Here is a 22,552-nt window from a genome sequence, read left to right as displayed (position 1 = left end):
TGATCTAAAAGACAAAATTGATAGTGATATGGCTTAAAAATTATACATAAATGGAGATTCTAATTTTATAATTTTGAGCTCTATCACCATCATAGAAAGGGACTCTATAGCCGGCCATCCCAAGACTCATAGCACTCTTCGAATGCCTAGACACATCCCCCTCAGATAAAAGTCAATAGCCTCCCTAACTCCTGGATCACCCCTTCCTAGGCCTGTGGCTGAGCTGAGGCTATCACTCGCCAATCTCTTGCGGCCACCTCTTGCAAGTACTGCTCAAAACTCCCTCTGTGACTCCTGGAGATGTCCATGCTCCAAACTCTCTATTGTAGGAATAATGTCTCTATCGAGGGTATGCTTCTTCTATCTCTATTAAAGTCTCTGGCTCTCAAGGATGCTCAAAGTCTATCTGCTACAACTTTTTGTGAGGTTTTCACATAATCACCCCAAAAAATTTTGAGGACACCTTTTCCAGGCAAGCCTTAGCAATTTTCGTAGATTGTTGGGAATTTTTCGATTGCCTTAGCAAAATTTGGAGTTGTCCAAAGGTTTTTTTAATTGACGATTTTTACACTTTGGACGCCTTCAGGCTAGGAGGGGATTCGGTTTATTTATCAGCCAGTGCAAAACTTGATTTTTTTAGAACATGTAATTTTGTTCTTAGGCCAAACAAAATTCAAACGACAACATTTTTTCCGATAATTAAACGATATCTAGCAGGATAAATTTGCATATTTTGGACTTAGATGGATTTTTTTTTGAAAATTTGAAATAATTGTATAAGCTTGAACATTTTCAAAATGAATTTTTAAGATTTAGTCATTTTGGAAAATCTCAAATATTTTTGGTGAAAAGGAAATTTTTTATAGTGAAATTGAAATTGGAGTTTGAATTTTGACTGCCCGGAAAAGGATTTATTTTGTTAAAAAAATTGAAATTGCATTGCAAGATTGAAATTGAATTAAATTGCAAAATCGTATTGATTTGGTTGAAATTTTGTTTAGAGGATTTTAGAAATTTTAAAGGAAATTGGTAATTTTGAGTTGAAAATCGATTTTGGCTTCCTAGATTTAATTTTAATAATATTTTAATTACCAAAGCATTGTTAAATGAAAATTTTGACATCTCCTAGGCTTACCTTGTTTCTATTTTGCAAATTCAGATTAAACTAGCAATTGAATGGGCTACTTTCACTATAGGACTAAGTAATTTTAATATTGCATTTAAATTTGGGCCATTAATTGAGGGATTAACTTAGTTTTGTTTCCCTCGAGGCAGGTCGGCCCACTCTGGAGGCAAAAGTTTGGTATAAGAGGGGCTTCCCCTCCTCTTATTTCCTCATTCATTTTTTCCTCCTTGGATATGCGAATTTCTTCTTCAAGTTGGGTGAATTTCCAGCTAGGACAATTTTGAAGTCTGATTTTTCCATTGATTGGCAGCAATTTTTCCCTTCAAGCTGGGCGATTTCTGCCCTAGGGCGATTTGTGGTGAAGAGGCCTGATTTTTGCGAGATTAACAACAATTTTGAAGTTTTTTTTTTTTCTTTGGCAGGAATTTCTTTTTCCAGCTTGGCGATTTTATTTGGTGAATTGGCAAGGCAATTTAAGGTCAAAATTTAGTGGCATGAGCAGATTTTGCAAGCAATTCATTTGCTAGGGCATCATGTTTTGGAGGATTGAAATTTCCGAGATCTAATCTGAATGTGAAGACACCCAGTTATTGGTAAAGGCAGATTATATTCCTTGTTCTGGCTTGGTCGTTTCCCTTATCTTCTTCTTGCACTTTTCATCCACCACTTCAACATTTCCATTGATAGGCTGAAGTTGGGAGATATAAGTGTAGATTTCATGATAGGACACTTGAAGAGGCAAAAATAAGCTAGACCACCCTAGGATTGAAGTTTGGAGATTGATAAATGTAGTCCATCCTAAGGTAACGAAAAGGTAGAAATAAGTGGTAGTCCCATCCCTATGTAAGACGTTTGGAGATTGATAAGTGTAGAGATAGGACTTGGAGAGGCAGAAATAAGCTAGATTTCATCGATAGAAAGAAGGTTGGAGATTGATAAGTGTAGTCCATATCATTTAGAACGAAGAGGCAAAAATAATTGTTTAGAATGGTAGATGCTAGTACAAGCAAGAAGCCAAAGGGAACGAATACCAAAAAAGACAAGGAAGACATGATGCCTAATACCAACTTCTTCTTGAAAGTGAGGCGAATAAGTGATACCAATATCGGCACGGTGAACATGGTACAGTTGAAGGATAGATTGAAGGGAGGATGATCCCCCATGGAAAAGAAGATCTACAAGAGCAGGATTGTACATGTGGCGGCTTTCCCTCCTACCTTGCCTTGTCTGGAATCGATAATGCAATGTGCATCCCGATTTGATATTGTGACCAAGTCCATCATTTTTTATGAAGGGAAGAAAGTGTTGGCTAACATCAGTGGACAAGTGGTCGAAGAAGTATTCAATATTCCCCAGCATAGAGGCATGACAATGGTAATGATGGATCAAACAACCAAGTTCTTTCAGGGTAACCAGGAGGCCTACTTCATTCATCTAAAGCAAAATTGGTTACACGAAGGCAATAAGGGAGTCACCGAGTCAAATTTCAAACCGAAGTATGGTGACCTTATCGTGCTTCTTAGCCGAATCGTGGGCGTGGCTCAAAGTATGCAATTCGAGAGTTGGATGTACAACTTTATTGATGAAATTGAAAATGGAAAGAGAAATTTTGATTGGGCTAGGATCATAAGTGAAAATCTAGATTTGCAACTTAGGACAATGCAAAATCAAAAGCAATTCTATATGGGATCCTATCTTTTTTATCTAATTGCGAGACTATATGAAAATCATGCACTTAAGACCTTAGAATTGATCGGCAATGGGCCAAGGCAATGTTTGGTGCATGAGTGCTATCCACAACTTCATTTGCACAACACCAAAGATTATAAGATGTTTTAGGATGCCTTTTCCATGAGGACAGTAAGGATATTACAAGGGACAATTGCTAGAAGGCTCTCAACGGAAGCGAAAGTAAAAGTTAAGAAGTATGGGAGTTGGTTCATCCGATTTCCGCAATTCACATATATTAGAGTAGCACGAAGTACAGTTTGCCCCAAGAGACTTCCAAGGTACCCACCCGACAAGATAGTTTTGATGGAGTTGGCTAGGCAACTTGAGCACTATGACAAGATGATGAAACTTAAGGATGAGACAGGGACTACCTTCTCATTTGGAATAGCCAATGACACTTGCCCCAATCTTGTTGTCTTTGCAGCTGCGGAGAAAGAGTTAGAGCGATATCATCTAGGATGGTATAAAGCAAGACAGGGATTCGATCATAATGGTCTTATCAAGGCATCCCACAAAAACATATTCAAACATATTCCTACTATAGAAGATTTTTGGGCCAATGCACAAGATGACTTTCATGTGAGAAAGCTAGCGTTCTCAATGTTGTCAGTGAACATCATGAGGGCAATTAGATGGAGAGGCCTTGATATTCCCGATCAACTGGAAGATCATGAAAATGTGCTAAGAGAAGATTATGATACAGTGGATGGAACAGAGTTGGGTCCAGTGAATTGGGATGATCATTAGGATCCTTCCTTAGAGGCAGTTACAAAGACAGTTGATCTACACACTAAGTCATGGTACAATGAGAAGTTAAGGCAATTACAAAGTCGAAAGGTACGCCTTACTTATGAGAGGATGAAACTGGAGGAAGAAGGTCTAGTGGAGTCAGTCAAACAAAAAGGTGGAGGCAGTGCCAACAACCAAGAGTAGTTAAGGGCAAGAAGAGAAATTTAGAGGTTGAGAAAAGTAAAGAACACCAAGAGTCTCGAACAAAGAGACAAAATGCAGCACTGTCAAGGGAGAGCATAATTGAGGCTAGAAGCCAAGGGGATAATACAAGTGAACAAGGGGTCACGGTAGAGGTGAGCTTTGATTCGGAATCAAGTGGTTATAGTGACAATACCAAGTACTCTTCTCTCTCGAAGAACCAACATGGAGATGATATGACAGTCACTAGTGAAGAGGAGGATAGGCCAATTCATGTTGAGAAAATAAGCCAAGCGCTTGAGGTTGTTGGTGATGCTGTGCTAGTTGAACCGAATCCAGATTTGGGGAGATGCATTGTACCACTATGGTTAAGGCAAATGCTTATGCCAAGAGGTGAGGTGGTAACTGACTAAACAGTTGAAGATATTCAAGGGTTAGTGGAAAAGGAAGATAGCAAGAACCATAAAAAAATTGCAAAAACAGTGGCAAAGGTAATCAGGAGTGATGATGAGGGTCACCGAAAAGTTCAGATTGCTATACCAAAGGTTAGCAAGGCAATGGATGAGATTGTAGCCTAGGATTATGAGATAGTAGAGCATAACTTGGGAAGAATCACGGATGACATGGAGTGTGAGGAGATCTAGAAGGCATGGTTTCAATTAGAGAAAGGTTGAGGAAGGCAAATGAGAGGATAGTAAAGTTGGAGGCCGAAAACAAGTACTAGAGAAATTGCCAGCCTATCCAACAGTTGCATCAGGCAGCCTTTCCGCAAGATAGCAGGAGCAACATAAAAGAGATATCGGCTCAACTACACGAAATCAAAGATTGGATCAATGATATAATCCAAGATGGGCAAAATTTCTTGCCTTCCTTTATCTCAACATTCAGGTCACTAGTGGCTATTAGAGACAAATTCAAAACATTTGAAGGGGAGTGGAAGGATTTCCTTCCAGTCAAGGACTTAGCCATTCCTAGGCTACGGGCATTTATTGGGCTACAGGAGAAATATTTGGAAAGAGCCAAGTTGGTGGATGGATGAATGAATACAATGGAGTCTTGGTATGTTGCCATGAACATCAGATTGAGGATACTTGAAGAGATATGGAATGAGATTGCACAGCATAGCCCAAGCGTTGACACTTCCATTTCAACCATATTGGGCGATGTTGGGGTTGCACTTGGCTTTGAAGATATTAGAGAGGAGAACGTCAGTGAGACAGAATTTGGATCAAGATTGGATGAGTTGGGGAAGGTTGCCATCAAGAAGAAGCATTGGGCACCCTTGCCTCTCTCAATGCCTTTATCAGATATGAGAAAGAATATGAGCAGGATCATGAGAAGACACTACAAGCAACAAGCAATATGACGAATTTAGCTGAGCTCACGATGAAGCACATGCTTTGCCCTCCCATGAAGGAAGTCAATGACAAGCTAGCCAAGCTCATTGCCTTGGCTAAAAAGATGAAAGAAAAGAGTAGAATTATATTAGAGGATCATTTGATGTAAGCCCAAGTAGCGAATTCTCCTTCCTCTTGGGTAGGATAGGTGTTTGATTCTAATTCGCTACCATTTTCGTGCCTTCTCATTGGTTGCCACTTTTCTTTTTTTTTATTGGTCCATTGATGAGATGGTGTCTTCTCATTAGCCAATGGGGTGGCAATCCTAATTAGGGTTTCTGGGATCTAATATGGATCATTGATTTTGCCTCTTAATCTCTACTATTGGTTGTAATTTTGGCCCCTATATAAGGCCATTTGCTCTCATTTGTAAAAGGTTGAAGAAAATTGTTGCTTAAGATAATACCAAAATTGCTTCTCTTTATCATTGTTGTAACTTGCATGGTGATTAGGGACACTTGGTTTTATTACATGGTTTCTACTTCCAATAGTTAGAATTAAATTTCATTGAAGTTGTTAAAGTGGATTTTATTTCAAGAATGTTGATAAACAAGAGTAAGAATAGATGGATTGTTGTATGGTGATATTAGTGGATGTTTGATAGGGATCTATAAACTAGGCCACTAGCATCCTAGCGGCTTGTTAGGAAGCCTTGCCTAGTAATCTAGTCTTTTTCCCTTGAATTATTGCATCTATTGAGGTAGAGCCACTAGTAAGCTTTCATCAGATTTGATCCCTGTCCATCTGCTAATCTTTCCATTCATAGGAGTAGAAGTAAACCAACAAGTAATTGAGTAGTTGGAGTTCATTCTTAGAAAGTTAGAAAAGCAGAAGCATCGTTGGTAGACATTCCCTCCATCATCACCATCAACATCATTTGGTGCTAGTATACATTGCAAAGCTAGATTCATCACCATCACAGCAAAATTCCAACATCCTTGAATGAATAACGTAAGCCCGCCTATGTGATTAACCAGCAAATCACATTGATATAACTGAGTTAATATCCACAAGTGTAAGGAACCTTGGAGTTTTTCTCATGTTCCTCATGAGTATTTACTTTTCTAGAGGGTTGTGTGTTTGGTATTCAGTATCAAGTATTCAATTCCTATATGTTAAGTAGTGATACAAAACTGACATCAACACAACTCCATGTGCATCGATCTAACCGATGAACTCTCCATCAAGATCTTCTATCTCATGAGCAGTAGGTAATGTGCATTATGGGGAGGTGAGGTGGTCCCAACTGGCGCCATCACTATCATGTTATACTCATTTAAAAAAGAATCTACCGTTGTTGTCTTAGCCACTAGTAGCACATCATTCCCCATAGGCTCTACCCTTTGTGCCTCTGTCTCCATTATCTCTATCTTCATCTGTAGCTCTATGAGTTGCAAGTCTTCGCCAAGCAACGCCTCGTGATGCTTTTGGAGAGCAAGGAAGGTTTGCGCCAACAATCGAGGGAGATGACAAATCAACCTATCGACTATGGGGCTCGCTCCGAGGGCATACCACACAACACTTCCCGCACCTCTTCTCATGCGGCTTCCCTCCTAATGAGTTTCAATCAACAATTGTAGAACGCAACAAAGTCTGATGTCAATGCACATTCACCTTCAAAGAGCTTTAGGTTTTCTTCCTTGTGCTCTTGGCTACTACTTCCACCGTAGTCTGTTGGCTGCCACATGATTTTCCCTTCACCATCAACACTCCATCACTTCCCGAGTTTGTATCGACAACGACGCCAATTGTTTAATGCTATGGGTAAGTGAATTAATACATAATAAAATAGCAAGGAATGTAAGACAACATAAAACAAAGCAATATCAAAGAACTACCAGTTTCTTCATTAATGTCAAATAAGTTTACATCTAGGTGTTTAGAGTCCACAAGACACCATGACTTCATACACAATGATCATGATCTATTCCATCCAACAAAGTGCATATATAAACCCCGAGAGGGTGCGAGGTGAACAGTCACGACCCATAACTGCCTGCCCCTCGGGTATGCTAACAACCCAACGACATACTTAACAACTTAGCAACATACTTGATGACATTATAATTATTCTCAACAACAAACCAAACATTAGGATCAATTAGGGTGCACTCAAGGGTATTCATTCTTTAGCAAATATCCATTCCACTTGCATTGAAATGTGGCTTAATCAATGCTTTATGACCTCTAAAATGACATTTTTTTAGAGATTGGGTCATGGTTATAAGTGATGAACATTTTAAAAATTTGCATGTTCCATGAGGGTGTGGCCTCAAACCTTAATTTGTAATGCAAGATTAGATTGTGTGAATTTTTTTATAATCATCAACGTTTCAAATCACGCTGTTTGATCCATCATCACCTTTTAGTCTTTGTGGTAGAGCCTCTAACCATTACCCTGCCTTGAATCACGACAACTAGGGCACCCCTTGACCTTATGCCGACTAACACCGAAACCCTACTTGGATTTTGAATAGTAATAGATAGAAATATTACAGATGCATTGGATGGAAAGAACCATTTTTTTCTTAATTACGGATGAAATAAAAAAACCAATATTTTTCTTTGATTTTATGAATTTTGCAGCATTCTTTAATTTCCCAATTTTTCTTGATCCCAACTAATTGACAAAAATAATTTTCTTTTGGTTTGTCAAGTCAATTCTAAGAAGATTTTTGCTACAAAATGTCAACTATTACAAGATGATTATTTTTTAATCAAGCTTTAAAAGTAAAGCCACCATTACAAGAAAATTATAAAAGCATTGCCCAATATTTGATATGATGATCTCGAACTTATTTTTTTAAATCAAATTATTTTTACTGTACTTATTAAAAACCTGAACTGAATTTCTCTTCCTACACAATTTCCTACAATCCATTAGTACCTTATTCTATAAATTTGATACAACATAAATCCCCACATTTCATTAGACATTGTGTCTTGACATAAAATTTCATTGGTTGAGGTCACCAACCTTTCTTGGATTTAAACCTGCTCTCACTAAGCATTCCAAATTATCAATCTGTATAGAGAATACAATAGTCATGAGTTATGCATGATTAAACATTTATAAAATAAACTGAAAACAAATCCATATAAATGGGTGAGAATAGAATATTGGGAAAATAAGAAGTCAATTTTATCTGAGAAAAAGATGAAAGTAAACTGGATTGATTCAGCAATTTCATAAAAATGTCAATTATCAATTCTATTCACAAATAGAAGTCAGACTACTTTGATTTTAACCACAACAAATATTGCATTGAGTTTGGAGATTAAGATCTAACTATTGACTTTTGCCTTTGTTGAAAGAAAAATTCTCATACCTTGCAACCATGCATAAATTCCATTGTGAGAACTTGTGTTCTAGTCAAATCCTGAGAATTAGCATTAAAGCAATCATGTTAGTGTAGAGCATTGCAATTGGATACAACGCTCTTTGTGCAGAAACGCGAATGGATACACATATCTACCAAAATGAAACATGTATAACTAGCGAGTGAAGATATAATACAATTATCTGAAATGATAATAATGTTATGCCACAGTAAGTTACAAACCATAAAGAAACAAAATCGTGGGAATTGAGCTGTTTACAATAAACAAACATCTAGGACTAAGATATAATTAGCTTTATACCCAGAAGATATCGGGAACCTTAACCGCATTATTTTTTCTAAAATTCCTTCTTGTTCTTTCTGCATTTTCTGCCTCCTGGACAAAGTCTGGTTAAACAACTGTAAAATTAGCCACTGTAAGAAATATGTATATAAAAATATATACCAAAGTAAATTATTAGACTCTGCAATTAGCTTTTTAAATCAGGCACATTCCATGCATGTATGAAACTGCCCCTAAATAATAAACTTAACAAGAGATTAAAATCCTTACCAAGTTCCCTAGACAGTGTCTTTTCAAATTCTGGCACGATCCATTCAAACTGATACTCAGGAAATATCTGTACAAACAAAAAAGAAATATTGCTGAGATTAGCATGTCCCCTTTTGCAATAAGAAGATAATCAATAATATAACTAAGTTGTCCAAATAACTTTATGCTGTGTTCATTAAAAGGCAAACTTATGTTTGGATATTTAAAAAGAGTTCTTTTTTAAAAAGAGCATTATTAAAAGTAGCAATAGGAATGGGGTTCAAATGCTAAGTTTAATTAAAACATTGTCAATGCATAAAAACAAAATGAGGAAAAGGGAAAAGCAATATAATATCTAACTGTAATTCCCTTAACTCCCTACATAAGGTTACTAATTTACAAACTCAAACTCTCTTTCTCTTGAGAATCATGATCAAACATATCTTCATGTTCTGTCGAAGAATGAAAACCCTTTTGGCTAAGATTGGATTTTGTAATGTCTTATTTTCCTAAGTGATCTTCAAGCGGGGTCATCTAGCCTAACTTTATTTCCTAGGCCAGGATGGGAGTGCAATATTCCCATTATTCAGGGTTCTCTTCTAGTGTGGTTGGTGTTGGCATGATCAGATGGGATTTTCAGTATTGCTAGTGTGCTAAACAAATTAATAGAGATAATCTACACTTTCTAGAGAGATTTTGGACAACTTGTCTGAGACTTACTATTTTTGGTAACAGTCAGTTTGGACACTGATTGCTTACATGGGAGTTTTCAGTTTTGGCTGACTTAGTATTTTTGGTTGTTAATATTTATATAATGGAAGAATCTGTAATTTCCCCATGTGCAATCTCTTAATATGATGCGGCTTTTTAATTAGATTTCAATTGCACCAGACCATTTTCTGATTAAAATCTCCAGTTACTAAATAAAATGAGATCCTTTCCAAATATTGAATCGTTGATAACAATTGTACTAAGATGACAAACTTAATCGATATGTACTATTAGAGTATCTGAATTACGTTATCCCTAAGAATCTCGAACCATACTTTTAAGTATTACAAATTTATATTGATGCAATGATTATTTCTGATATTATACTCCGTTCAGATATAATCTTATGTGATGGTGGTGGAATGATGGTGTATGATATAAATGACCCACTGGATTATTCTGATCACTTATCTCATATTCTTCTTGTAAGACAGCAATATACTACTCGCTGGATGATCTATTATCTTCTGTGTCTAATATAGATCTACCAATTTGGAAAGATGACTTGTGGTGGTCTGATAAGACTTGTCAATCTGTATGAACCCTTGCCCTATATGCTTGATTATAACAGAAATTCTTGAGGCCTTATGATCTGAATGGTTACTTGATATGTCTGATGAGTAATTCAATATGGCACTGTGTCTGATTTTTAGCACTAGTAATTAGGCATCCAAAGCCAAAGAGGCTGCTGCTTGACTTGAACTAGTCCACAAAGGATATGAAGCAGAATTAAAAAGGGTATCCTGTCATGATTACTTTCCTCTTCCAATCCTTTATATATATCCTCTTATGAATGACAAATATCTCTTCGTGAGAGTTGGTGTCTCTTCTTTTTGCTAAAACACACCATTTGATATAATAAATATGATTTCCCATAATCCCTTGGTTTAAGGAATAAGAATCTGATGTCTTAAGACTTGTATTTATTAAATAATATCACAACTAATTATGCTTAATAGCTTTACTAATACATGCTGGCAGGTCTGAAATCATAACTATTTCCTTAATTGAAGTCTTTCCCTCTGTCATTGAATATACCTTTTTGAACATTTTGTATCCCTGATACAGATTGCAGTGTATCATCCTCTATCATCCCATTCTTGCTAACATATGACAGTCAGGCCAAAATGTATATGTTCTTTATGGAGACTTATTATACTGCTTTCCTAGTATGCTGCCTTGAGCATCAAGCATCATGATTTATTGGCTTGTCATATTGTCTTCCCGTTATATCCCATAATTTGTTGTTTCTGCATTGCAGATTTCACTTCCATTATTGCCTGTTCTCCATAACAATATGATTTGTGGTGCCAAGAACAGGGCTGCCGTGAATCATGAGTGCATTCTCTGATCCTTGTTTTTCCTCTACTCTTCGTGTTCAATGGTCTTGATGTCTGTCAGATCCCATTCGCTGTCTAAGATTGACCAGTCAGCATCCTTGGTATTGTTTTGAAATTTCTCGGAGGTGTATATTTGACAGGCTCCGTCACTGATTCATTTTGGACATCGTCTAATAACTATTGTAATAAGTTGATTCTTAATTTAGAATATATTCTACTTACAGTAATGGTAGCCTTTGATTATCATTTATTATATATATTTTTTAATATTATTATATTCATTTATATATATAATATTATGCTAAATTTATATATCATATTGATATTATAATTCAATTTGTTCATTTATTTTATTTAACTATTTAAATACTATTTTGTTATAATATTGATTATATGTTATATTATTAAAGTAATCATAGGTCAATTATAGCTGATGTTATTCTATTTATCATATTTATTATATTAATGATATATAGTCTATCATAGTTTTGTACTATTAATAGATTTATTTTTAATTTATTTAGTTACATTTGAATTATTATTGTTGTTTATTATTATTTATCTATCTATGTCTAATATATTTGTTGAAGAGGACATCCAAATGGGAAACAACGACAAGTTAACAACATGGCAATCTCGTTGATCCCCAACAAAGAAGCCACAATCAGAAAAATCATAGCCAGGGGAAATAACGACAAGTTATAGACCCGGCATAAGCCTTCATGAATCAAAACTATACAATGCTTGAACATACCCCAATTCCAAAATATAAATATCTGCTGTTCCCCATTTCAGTTTCCCTACCTTTAATATCACTCTTGAACAAGTCAATTCACCATACCGTGTGGAACAAGTATTTCCATCAAAGGCAAAGCAAGCCATTGAATTTCTCTTTGTTATTCTAGAAAGGTTTGGAATGAAATATTGAAATATTTCTCATGGGATTTTAATCAAACGCTTTGTATGACACAATTTTCCATTGTTTCTTTCACACATATCTGTCATATATCTTTGATGTACATGTATATAATGTTTAGTGCAGATGCAGCATGACCATAGTTATCGGCATTATTCAGTCCTTGACAACCCTCCTGTATTGTCTCAAATTTATTTAACAAACGCAGCCTCATTTCAAGAAACTGAAAAAGATGATTCATATGGCTTAAACAGGTCCATCCTATTAATATCATATAATATTTCTGTGTCATACCAGTAGTCTTCTATAGCAATTCTTCCTCCTTCCACTTTTGAACAATCCCACAGGCAATTAATGTCAATCCCCAATAGAGAACCACAATCAGAAAGAGCATAGCCAGGAGAAATAATGGCAAGTTATAGACCCAAGATAAGCCTTCCTGAATCGAATCAATACAAATGCTTGAACATACTCTGATTCCAAAATATAAATATCTGTTGTTACCAATTTCAGTTTTTCTACCTTTAACAACACTCTTGAACAAGTCAATTCACCATACTGCATGGAACAAACCTTGCTGCCATGACAAAGGAAGCTATTGAATTTCTCTTTCTTATTCAAGAAAGATTTGGAATGAAACATTCAATATTTCTCATGGGATTTTAACTAAACACTTTCTATGACAAAAATTACCATTGTTTGCTTCACACAGCTGTCATATATCTTTCATGTATGTGTATTTAATGTTTACTGCAGATGCAGCATGACCATAGTTATCAGCATTATTGAGTCCTTGACATCCCCTCTTCTGTATTGTCTCAAATTTATACAACAAACGCGGCCTCGTTTCAAGAAATTGAAAAAGATGATTCACAAGGCTTAAACAGGTCCATCCTATTTCAGATAAGATTTATGTGTAGTCACAATCAAATTTCAACCTAAACATACAAATTGAAACCACAACTATTATATTTTAATAAAATAATTAGTAAACAAATTAAATTAGTCTAAATAATTTTAAACATTGTTGAAACATTAAAAGAAATAAAGAAAAAGTGTTAACGTTTGAAATATTTAAGAAAAGATGAGATTTTTGTGAAAACAATGAAAAAATCTAAACAATTGTTCAAGATTGGTGTTAAATCTTGTTCATTTAACTCTAAAACAATTTAGAGTGCTTAGAAAATGTTGTTATAGAGTTTCTGTAAATCTAGAGAAGATAAAATGATTTAACAAAAAATAGAAAAAGAAATTTGAAACCTGGCCTGTGAAACTGATTTTGCTTCAAAAACCTCTTCAAATCCACTAAAAAATGATCTAAATCCTTGCAAATCACCTTTTGAATCATTGGAAGGCTTTTTTAGCACAGACAACAAAACAGATCAGAAGACATCCAAACTAAGTATGCAGCACTGGGTGATACTTAAAGCACTTAAGCTGATTTATTGGCAATAAGTAGGCAAAAAATCACCAACATTTTGCTAAATTATCGGCAATTGTGACAGTTTATTGCTTGTCAAAGCTTATCAAAATAAGTTGTCTTATCACAGATAAGTCAGTGATATTCGCATCTATGGTCCTAACTTCTCATTCATAATCTATAAAATAGAGATTTGGCTCTCATTCTTCATATGTTAAATATTGTGAAGATGATTCTATATTGCAAAAATGAGCTCAAGGAGTCATTCTTTTTCTGGTTGTGGACCAAAATCCTCTTTCCCGTCTTATTTTAGTGGTGAGATATCCACCCTAGCTGGCTGGTGATCTTGGTTCAGGACTTTCAGCAATTTTGGCTTTGTGGAAGTTTTGGGATTTGAGAAAGATTGAGATATTCTTATGTTTCTAATGTCGTTTCTTAGTTTTGGTGCGGTGTCTTTTTGGAGTGTTGTTTAACTTTGGTAATGATTAGATGCATTTTTTGAGTGTCGATGTTCTTTTGTTGAGTAGTTTTGAATCAAACTTTGGCTCATACTACAGTGATCAGACTTGCTATCATTCTGGGAATTACTTTTAAGTGTTACTCTTTGATGGATGGTATCTTTTGAGTGACCTTATGTCATATTTGGTAAAGAACTGAAATAATTATGCTAAGGAAATGTTAAGGCTCTTATTTAAGCATTGGAAAGTGGTATTGAACTGAGTTTAATATTGTTGTCCGTGTTACATACCCTCCTTGAAGGCCTTTCAAATAACTATAATAACTATTTCATGGGAAGTAAGTAAACTACAAGGATTATTGACATACAATATTAGATATTTCTTTAAGAAAGTAATATTAGGGATGAATATTGTAGTACTAACGACTTGATGATAATCTAGTTGATTTTTAAGTTCAAAAATGTAATGAAATAAATGTATGGCTAATGTTAGCAGATCTAGGACAAGCTCACCCTCATGAAGGGTGGGAGAGTATCATTAAGAGAGAAGGTGCAGATATGTGGTGAAGGGTTGGAATGCCATTGGAGCAAGAACTCGTAGCTAAGTATCTTGCTCATTAGGTCAATAGATTAGGGTTGTTAACCTTAGTCTCCGTTGCTCATGGCACATAAAGACCTAAGTTATCAGATTTGCTCCTGGAAGGTGGAAATCAAAGTTCAGTTTGTGGAAAAGTTGGATTCGGTTGTAATTTACTCAAAATTCCACCCCAATCAAGTAAATTCACTCGAAATTCTCTTGGGACCCTAGAAGAATTTTGAACGAATTTGAAAGAATTTTAATTTGGACAAAGGAACCTAAATCAAATTTGGGGCAAATTTGATTGAAAAGGTCATTTTTATTGACTTTTTTATAAAGATTTTTTGCCAACTTAGGTCTATTTGACACTAACCCTAAAAATGACCACTAAAAGCACCAAAAGCATTGTTTCATGGGTCATTTGTGCATTTGTCAATCAAAAGAAAACTTCTACCCTCCATTTGCATATAAACTTATTTGCTGCATATATATATATATATATATATATATATATATATATATATATATATAATCCAAAGCTCCAACCTACATTTGTACTGGAATCTAAATGGCAACTTAGATAAAGACAAATGATAAGGACTACATCTATACATGCATATGTATAGTCATAAAATAGTAAACGACTACACATATGTGTCTACAGTGAGTTTAGATATCTAAAGACATGGACAAATGGTGGCACTATGTAACATGAGCACACACGCATTAGATCTTTATATATATATATATCTTGGTTAGCTCGTGGAATTGCAGAGAAATATTTATCATTATATTATCATATTCCTGAAAGGTTTGGAAATTGTTGTCAAGTAAATTGTGTTGTTAATATTTGTTAGTATGGTCGAGGGGTAGGTAGTTGGAAATGGTTGCGACGACCGGCATTCGCACCCCTAAACCTTTTATATATATCATGTACTTGCATCCGACAAGAATTGTCGTGGTAATGTTGGCATTGTGGTAATTGTGTTTTTCTACACACCAACTCTCACGAAGAGATATGTCTTATTCATAATAAGAGGATACATAATAAGGATTAGACGAGGAAAGTAATCATGAAAGGATGCCTTTTTTATTCCTGCTTCATATCCTTTGTGGACTAGCTCAATGCCTTTGGATGCCTAATTACAAGTGCTACAAATCAAACACAGTGCCACATTGAATTGTTAATATCATCAAACATATTAGATAAGCATTCAGATCATAAGGCCTTATAGAATTGTGGTTATAATCAAGCCTATAAGGCAAGGAATCTTACATATCAACAAGTCTTATCAGACTATTCAAGTCATCTTTTTGTATTGCTAGATCTATATTAGACACAGAAGATAGTAAATTAGACAGCTAGTAGCATATTGCCATCTTAAAAGACGAATATGAGATAAGTGATTATGATAATCCAGGGAATCATTAATATAATACATCATTATTCTACCAGAATCATATAAGATTATCTCTAAACAAAGTATAATATGAGAGTAACTATTGCATCGATATAATATTTAAATATTGTATGGTTTGAGATTCATTGGGGTAGCGTAAATTAGATCCTTCTTATAGTTTATATTGATTAAGTTTATCATTTTAATACAAGTGGTATCAACAATCTAATATTTGAAAAGGATTTCATTTTGTATTTAAAAGTAAAGATTTTAATCAGAAAGAAGTCTAGGGCAATTAAAATTTAGGTAAATAGCCCCATCATATTAAGAGATTGCACATGGGGGTATTATAGAGATTCTTCCAAAACTAGGTCAGCTCCAAGGTTTGTGAGTGCCTCAACAGACATGCATCCATTTGGATATGTAGGCACGCATCCTAAAGGGGCTAGAGATATAGCTCGGAAGTATGCCTTTGACGAACCTGAACCTAGTTCCTTAATTTGGATAAAATGTGTAAAATTAATTAGTGAATTGTATATATTGCTTGAAATACCACCTTGTGGCCATCATGAAGCATGATACAAGGGTTTGCAAGAACACAATAGAAGAAATAAAAATAGAAACAAATGCCTTGCTTACTGCCCAAGAGGCAAAATTAGCTATGAGAGCATCCATTGTCAAGTCTCAACGTGTTTCACTCAATCTTAATGAAGAAGCAATACTTGAGGACATAGTGGGCTCTCCTTGTGGCCCACATATTTGAAAATCCAGCATCCCCTCAACCACAGAACCTGCTACTTCTAGTAGAGTACCATAATCGGTACCGCAATCATCTTCTAAAAATAGATTTTCTATGCACAGAAACACACCTAGAGAAAAGCCATCAATGGAGGGAATTGGGTTGAATAATGGAGGGAATTGGGTTGAATAGGAATGTGCATCAGCAAGTAGACATTGCTTGTTCCAATTTCTAGTACTTCAACAAGATCCCTTTCAATGTTGCAAAAAATCTATATTTAAATTTAATTAGTGGAATGATTGTGCTGGAAAAAGGCTGCAAGGTGCCTTCTTGTGAAGACTTGAGTGGAAGGTTGGTTCACTTCTTTTAAATGTTTTAAGTAAGTTTTGAATCTTTATAAGTTGCGTTGAATTTTGATTTTTAGTCTATAAATTTGTGTTCTTGCTTTAGATATGGTAATTACTTATTTTTATTTAATGTACGTTATTTTTAAATCAAAATTGTGTAATTGAGGTTAACATTAATTGTCTTTGTATGTTGCTCATAGATGCAATTTCTAGGGCAAAAGAAGTGGTGCAATAAATAAAACTAAAATAGAAACAATGTGCCTGCACCATTCTTTCAAATGGATCGACGGATGGCAAAAACTATACCATTATTATAAAAAAATTCTTGCAAGGATAATGTGGTGTTTTTGAAATCCATTGAAACCTTGTCTCTATTGTTATAGAAAGTTGTAATGGAGGTGGGCATTGATAATGTGGTGCAATTCATAATTGATAATGTAGTGGCATATATGGAAACAGGTAGGATAATCAAAGACAAATATAGTACACATTTTTGGACCCCTTGTGCAACGCATGTTTTTGACCTTCATAGGAAAACTAGATTGAGTGGGAACTGTTGTAGAGGATGCAAGAAAGATCACAAAATACATCTATAGTCACCCTTTGGTTCTTTGCTTAATGGGAGAACACACCCAACGCAATGAGTTGGTAAGAGAGGGAGTCACAAGGTTCGCAACAATTTTCTTAATTTTACAAAGTATTCTTGCTTCTTAGACTTTTTTTAAGCAAATGTTTGAGGGTCAACCATGGCTAGACTCAAGTTATTTGAGAAAGCTTGATGGAGAAAGTGTTGCATCTATGTTCTTCGACAACCAATTTTCAGAAAGAGCTAAAAAGATTGTGAAGTTAACTTCGAAACCTAAATATTTAATGATTAATCTTTTTGTAATTTTCAATTGTAGTTGTTAGAGCCCTTTGTTAGTTATGGGGATCAAACCCCAATGAATTATCTCTATGAGGCCATGGATAGGGCCAAGTAGTCTATAAAAAATTTCTACAAGGGGGATGGAGGCACTCACAATCAGCTCCACCCTTACATGTTGGAGCGTAATTCCTCAACCCTAGTGAGGCACTCACAAACCCTGGAATTGGCCCAGGGTAATTCCTCCACCCTTACATGTTGGACGGTAATTCCTCTACCCTTGTTTTCACTTCGCGTCATCCTACTCAAATCTCAATGTAGAGGTCATGGAAGGCTACATTAAATGCATGTAGACAATGAAACCCAAGGTTCAGGTGAGAAACCTCATTGATTCCAAGTTGGACATGTATGAGGACGCAAGGGCGAAGTTATTCTCTTAAGACATGGTGAAGAGAGGATGAAGCACTCAAACCCCAACTATAATATTTGGAACTTTGGAGTCTTTCACATGCATGATAAATAGATAAAAATTAAAATATATTTTCACCTTGCTTTCTAACTCTTCAATATTTTATTTTGCAGATGCTTGATGGCAAAATTGGGGTTGAAATGTCCCAAATTTGCAAATACTTGACCTTTGATCTTAGCCAGCCTTGTAGTTCAGCTAGTATAATATAGCGAAGAGAGGATGAAGCACTCAAACCCCAAGTATAATATTTGGGATTTTGGAGTCTTTCACATCCATGATAAATTGATAAAAGGAAATGTCCCAAATTTGCAAAGACTTGACTTCTGATCTTAGCCAGCCTTGTAGTTCATCTAGTTGTGAGCGCAATTGAAGCTTGTTCAAGGCTATCCACACAAAGAAGACCAACAAGGTATGCAAACAATGCCTCAATAACCTTGTCATTGTGCAATATAAACTATAGTTGTGCACAAATAAGGTAGAACAAACACCAATTGGTCCACTTGATTTGGATGACATTGTTCCTTACTTCAATTGGACATCACAAGTTCAGCCCCCATTGTTTACAGAGGATGAATCTACGATTTGGAGAGGCAAGCTATGGAGGAGAGTGGATTCACAGTGCAGATTTAATTACATTGCTAAGGATGAGGAGGTTGAGGATAATGAGGAGTCATTACCACAGCTAGCATCATCTACATCCAATATGGAAGTTGAGTCACAACCAGTTGTGTAGAGGGAGGAGACACAACCACAATGGACTTCGAGGACTAGACCCCTACCCCTCCCGTAGTTTTTACTAGAGTTGTTGGGAAGGGAAGAGGAAGATGTAGACTATATTGATGTTGTACTTGTATTTTTATTTACTTATAGCTTTACAAACACAATTTGCTATTTTAATTTTGCTTCAGACTATCAAGCTACTAACCATCAACATTCTGCATGGGGATGCCATTTCGTACCCCATTTGAATTTAAATACATCTAGACTTAGCTTGTTTTTATTGTTTACTCATTTACTGACTCATTAGATGCATCTCCTCATTGAATTTGCAAAAAATGCATTTCTAATTAAATTTGAGCATTTTTTATGTTGTAGACTTTTTTGCCAATAAGTTGCCGAGTAATCACACAAATTTTTTGCCCCCTTTTTTGGGCCCTTCGCAAAAGATTATCGAGTACAAGTTTTGTAACTATGGGTAAGACAACTCAAATAATCAAATAATAAACTTAACCCCTTTTAGATTTTAGCTAACTTTGTCAAAGTCTAGTTGAGGCCTAAGAGGAGTTTGTTGAATACTTTATTTCACTTGAATCAGAAAGCCACTTTCTATAATATTTGTGAAGTAATATAAAAATATTTCCCAGCCTTAAGTAGAACTTGAAATTGAAGACATTGCACTTTGAAGCTGAAGAAAAAATGAGACTAAGACTAGCTTCCAAAATTAACATTTATTATAAATAGTAATATGCTAAAAACAGTCAAGCCATCCAAACCTCGAAACTAAAATACTACTCTCTGAAGTTAAGGGGAACTATGATTGGAGCCTATCAAATTTTAGCACTTACTAAAATAGCAATATACTACCAATAGAAATGTTCCTCATAAGTCTTGAATATGAAGACATTGCTCATCAAAGCTAAGCAGAGGTTGAAGATATGACCATTTGCCAAAAATAGAGGTTCCTATTTATAGTAATTGCTAAACGTAGCAACAACTAAAAATGATAAGTTGACCAAAACTCCCAACTAACAATAAAAATAGTTAGTTTTTGAACAAGTTAGAAATCACTCCAGAAAGTATCACCCATCTCCATTAATCCATATGAACACGCTAGCAAAACTGAAATACCCCTTTGTGTTAGAAATAGAGAATACTGAGAGGGGTAGGTGAATCAGTATTCTACAACTTTTGGCCCAACTATGGATATCAGATATAAACCTTAAACTTGCATAAATGATTAATCTGGAAAGCAATAATAAGCATACCACAAAGAAACTCATAACACCATTTTTTTTTAACTAGGGAAACCCTGGCCAAGGGAAAACCCCAGTGGGGATGGTACCCATAAAATGATCCACTAATAAAAAGTACCTTGTGAAAGGTGTTGAGCCTATTAGGAGTCTATTACATAAATATAGTGCATTTGTCCTTGGTAGAGGACTAGACCTTCTTAGATGCCTCGACCCTGTTAGGATTTGTAATTGCAAAAGTAGGTTCACTCACAACTCTTACAATCATAGACACCTTTAGAAGTCGTATAGAGTAATACCAAAAACCTTGATTGTGTTGATATTCAATCTCTGATCAGTCCTTTGAAGTTCCTCACATCCAATCATACATATAACCTTATGCTTTTCTCTGACTATCATATTCGTATCTAAACAACATCAGTAAAGTGCACATATAGAAATCATATCATTACAATAAAATTGGCAACTTTGCTAAACAAAAATTCCTTCCTTTATACTAATTTCTTTGATCTATCGGCCTTGCACTTAGTCACACGTTACCAAAATTAAATATCCCATTTTGTTTGCTGAGGGTTAACATCTAGGATGTCATACCTATCTTGTTAAGTTCTTGATTTGACAAGTCAAATCAATTTCTTGACCGATTTTCCAATATTCTGTCAAGTGCTCTGTTTCTGCATTGTGGAAAATTGTTATTATAATATCCAACCAAAACTCATACAAATCATAACATTAAGTTTAGCGGCCTTAAATATATCTTCTACGCTGTTCAAACTGTCATCCCTCCAATTTTAAGCCTTATATCTGATCCCTGTGAAGCTCACTGAAACAGCCTCTCTGACTGTGCAGTGTAATTCTGCTTGGTACTCAGACAATTTTTTACATCATGAAATATCCAACTTAAGTTTCTTTTCCAGCAAACTTACTATATCATAATGTTTCCATTAATGACAACTTACATTAACTTACCTCAGCCAACTTGCCAACACTATGATCTTATTGACACCAACCTAGAAGACCAACACCAACTCCCCTACAAGAGAACAAAAAAATAGGGCCATTATGAATGACCATGTTTTTATACAGCACAACCCTCATCTATACACCAAAATGGTAGAGGGAAGGGGAACATACGAAGTCATTGATCTTGATGACATATATCAACATTCAAAATGGATCAATGATTTTATGTAGCCCCTCTTTTCCAAGGATGAGATTGTTTTTTATGAGAGAGAAGCGGCAGATGTAGCAGTATGAGAGAAGGAAAAAGGCTATGTAAGGTGAGGTGAGGCTGATACAACAATCGGAGCTTCAATGGATGCAAATGCCCATAATATGCCCACGATATTCTTCCTCAAGCAGAATCATTTCTAGCCACTGTGAGGGCACCCACACAGCCAATTACTAAACTGCCAGTTTGGGTATGGGAACTGTTCCTTGATACAATAGTACGGCTATAAAAAAATCCTTGTTATGGATGCAAAAATGTATATATCTCAAAATGTCAGTGCACGTTGAAAATTCAAATTACAATCGATATTTAATATTCAGTTTCTACATCATGGGCCTAAAAGTCAACAACATTTAGTTCAAATTTAATTGAACCACAATCAATCAGATTGCCAACCCCCCGCTAACTATGTAAAGTGCGGAAGCTGGATCAATTTCATTTTAGAAATAAAATCATTGACAATACAAGGAAAGTGATTCAGAAAACTTAAACAGACAGCTTCCACATATGTTCTACTTGTTTCAGCTCTTCAATGTGCTCCTTGGCAAACCTATGCATAATATCAATCAACTGAAACTAATCTCATTAATGCTGATGACAATACAAAATAGCTCACAAATTCTATTGAAACGATATTTAATTGCTTGTTAGTTGGTATATTCTGATATTAAATTATGTTACAAAGTTTTGATACAACTGGGATTGGATGATAAAGGAAATGGAATACCCAAAGTGATGAAGAGTGAAACTAATGTTTTAATGTATCAAACTGTGTGTGGTTATGACCCCGGTACTGTCTAGACAACCACGTTCGCTGTTGTACATTGGGTGTATCCAGGGCTGTACCTAGATGATAACCATACCAGGACCATACCGGTATACATACGGGGGCTTTACCACCAGTACCAGGTAGCATAGCTTAAAAGTTCTGTTCATGGGAAAACATTATATAATACGATGTATACTGTAATTCCTGATCATATGAAACTATAATGT

At 35.4% G+C, this 22,552-nt stretch overlaps 1 protein-coding gene across 3 annotated transcripts in view; it reads right to left on the bottom strand.

The window, feature by feature from the left end:
- The window catches only part of LOC149541455 (Protein kinase superfamily protein), a 144,622-nt gene that overhangs the window by 24,857 nt on the left and 97,213 nt on the right, over positions 1–22,552 (bottom strand). For all 3 annotated transcript variants that reach the window (XM_089796712.1, XM_089796713.1, XM_089796714.1), the window contains exons 7-10: positions 9,079–9,145; positions 8,827–8,912; positions 8,514–8,564; positions 8,162–8,209 (exon numbers count right to left, since the gene is read on the bottom strand). In XM_089796712.1, coding sequence (XP_089652838.1) covers positions 8,162–8,209; positions 8,514–8,564; positions 8,827–8,912; positions 9,079–9,145 — 252 coding nt within the window. The remainder of the gene's footprint in view (positions 1–8,161; positions 8,210–8,513; positions 8,565–8,826; positions 8,913–9,078; positions 9,146–22,552) is intronic.

This window comes from Cupressus sempervirens, chromosome 8, assembly GCF_028749045.1.
Source record: "Cupressus sempervirens isolate cs-2001-9-10 chromosome 8, ASM2874904v1, whole genome shotgun sequence".
Lineage (NCBI taxonomy): Eukaryota > Viridiplantae > Streptophyta > Pinopsida > Cupressales > Cupressaceae > Cupressus > Cupressus sempervirens.
This window is presented reverse-complemented; position numbering and strand designations above follow the sequence as displayed.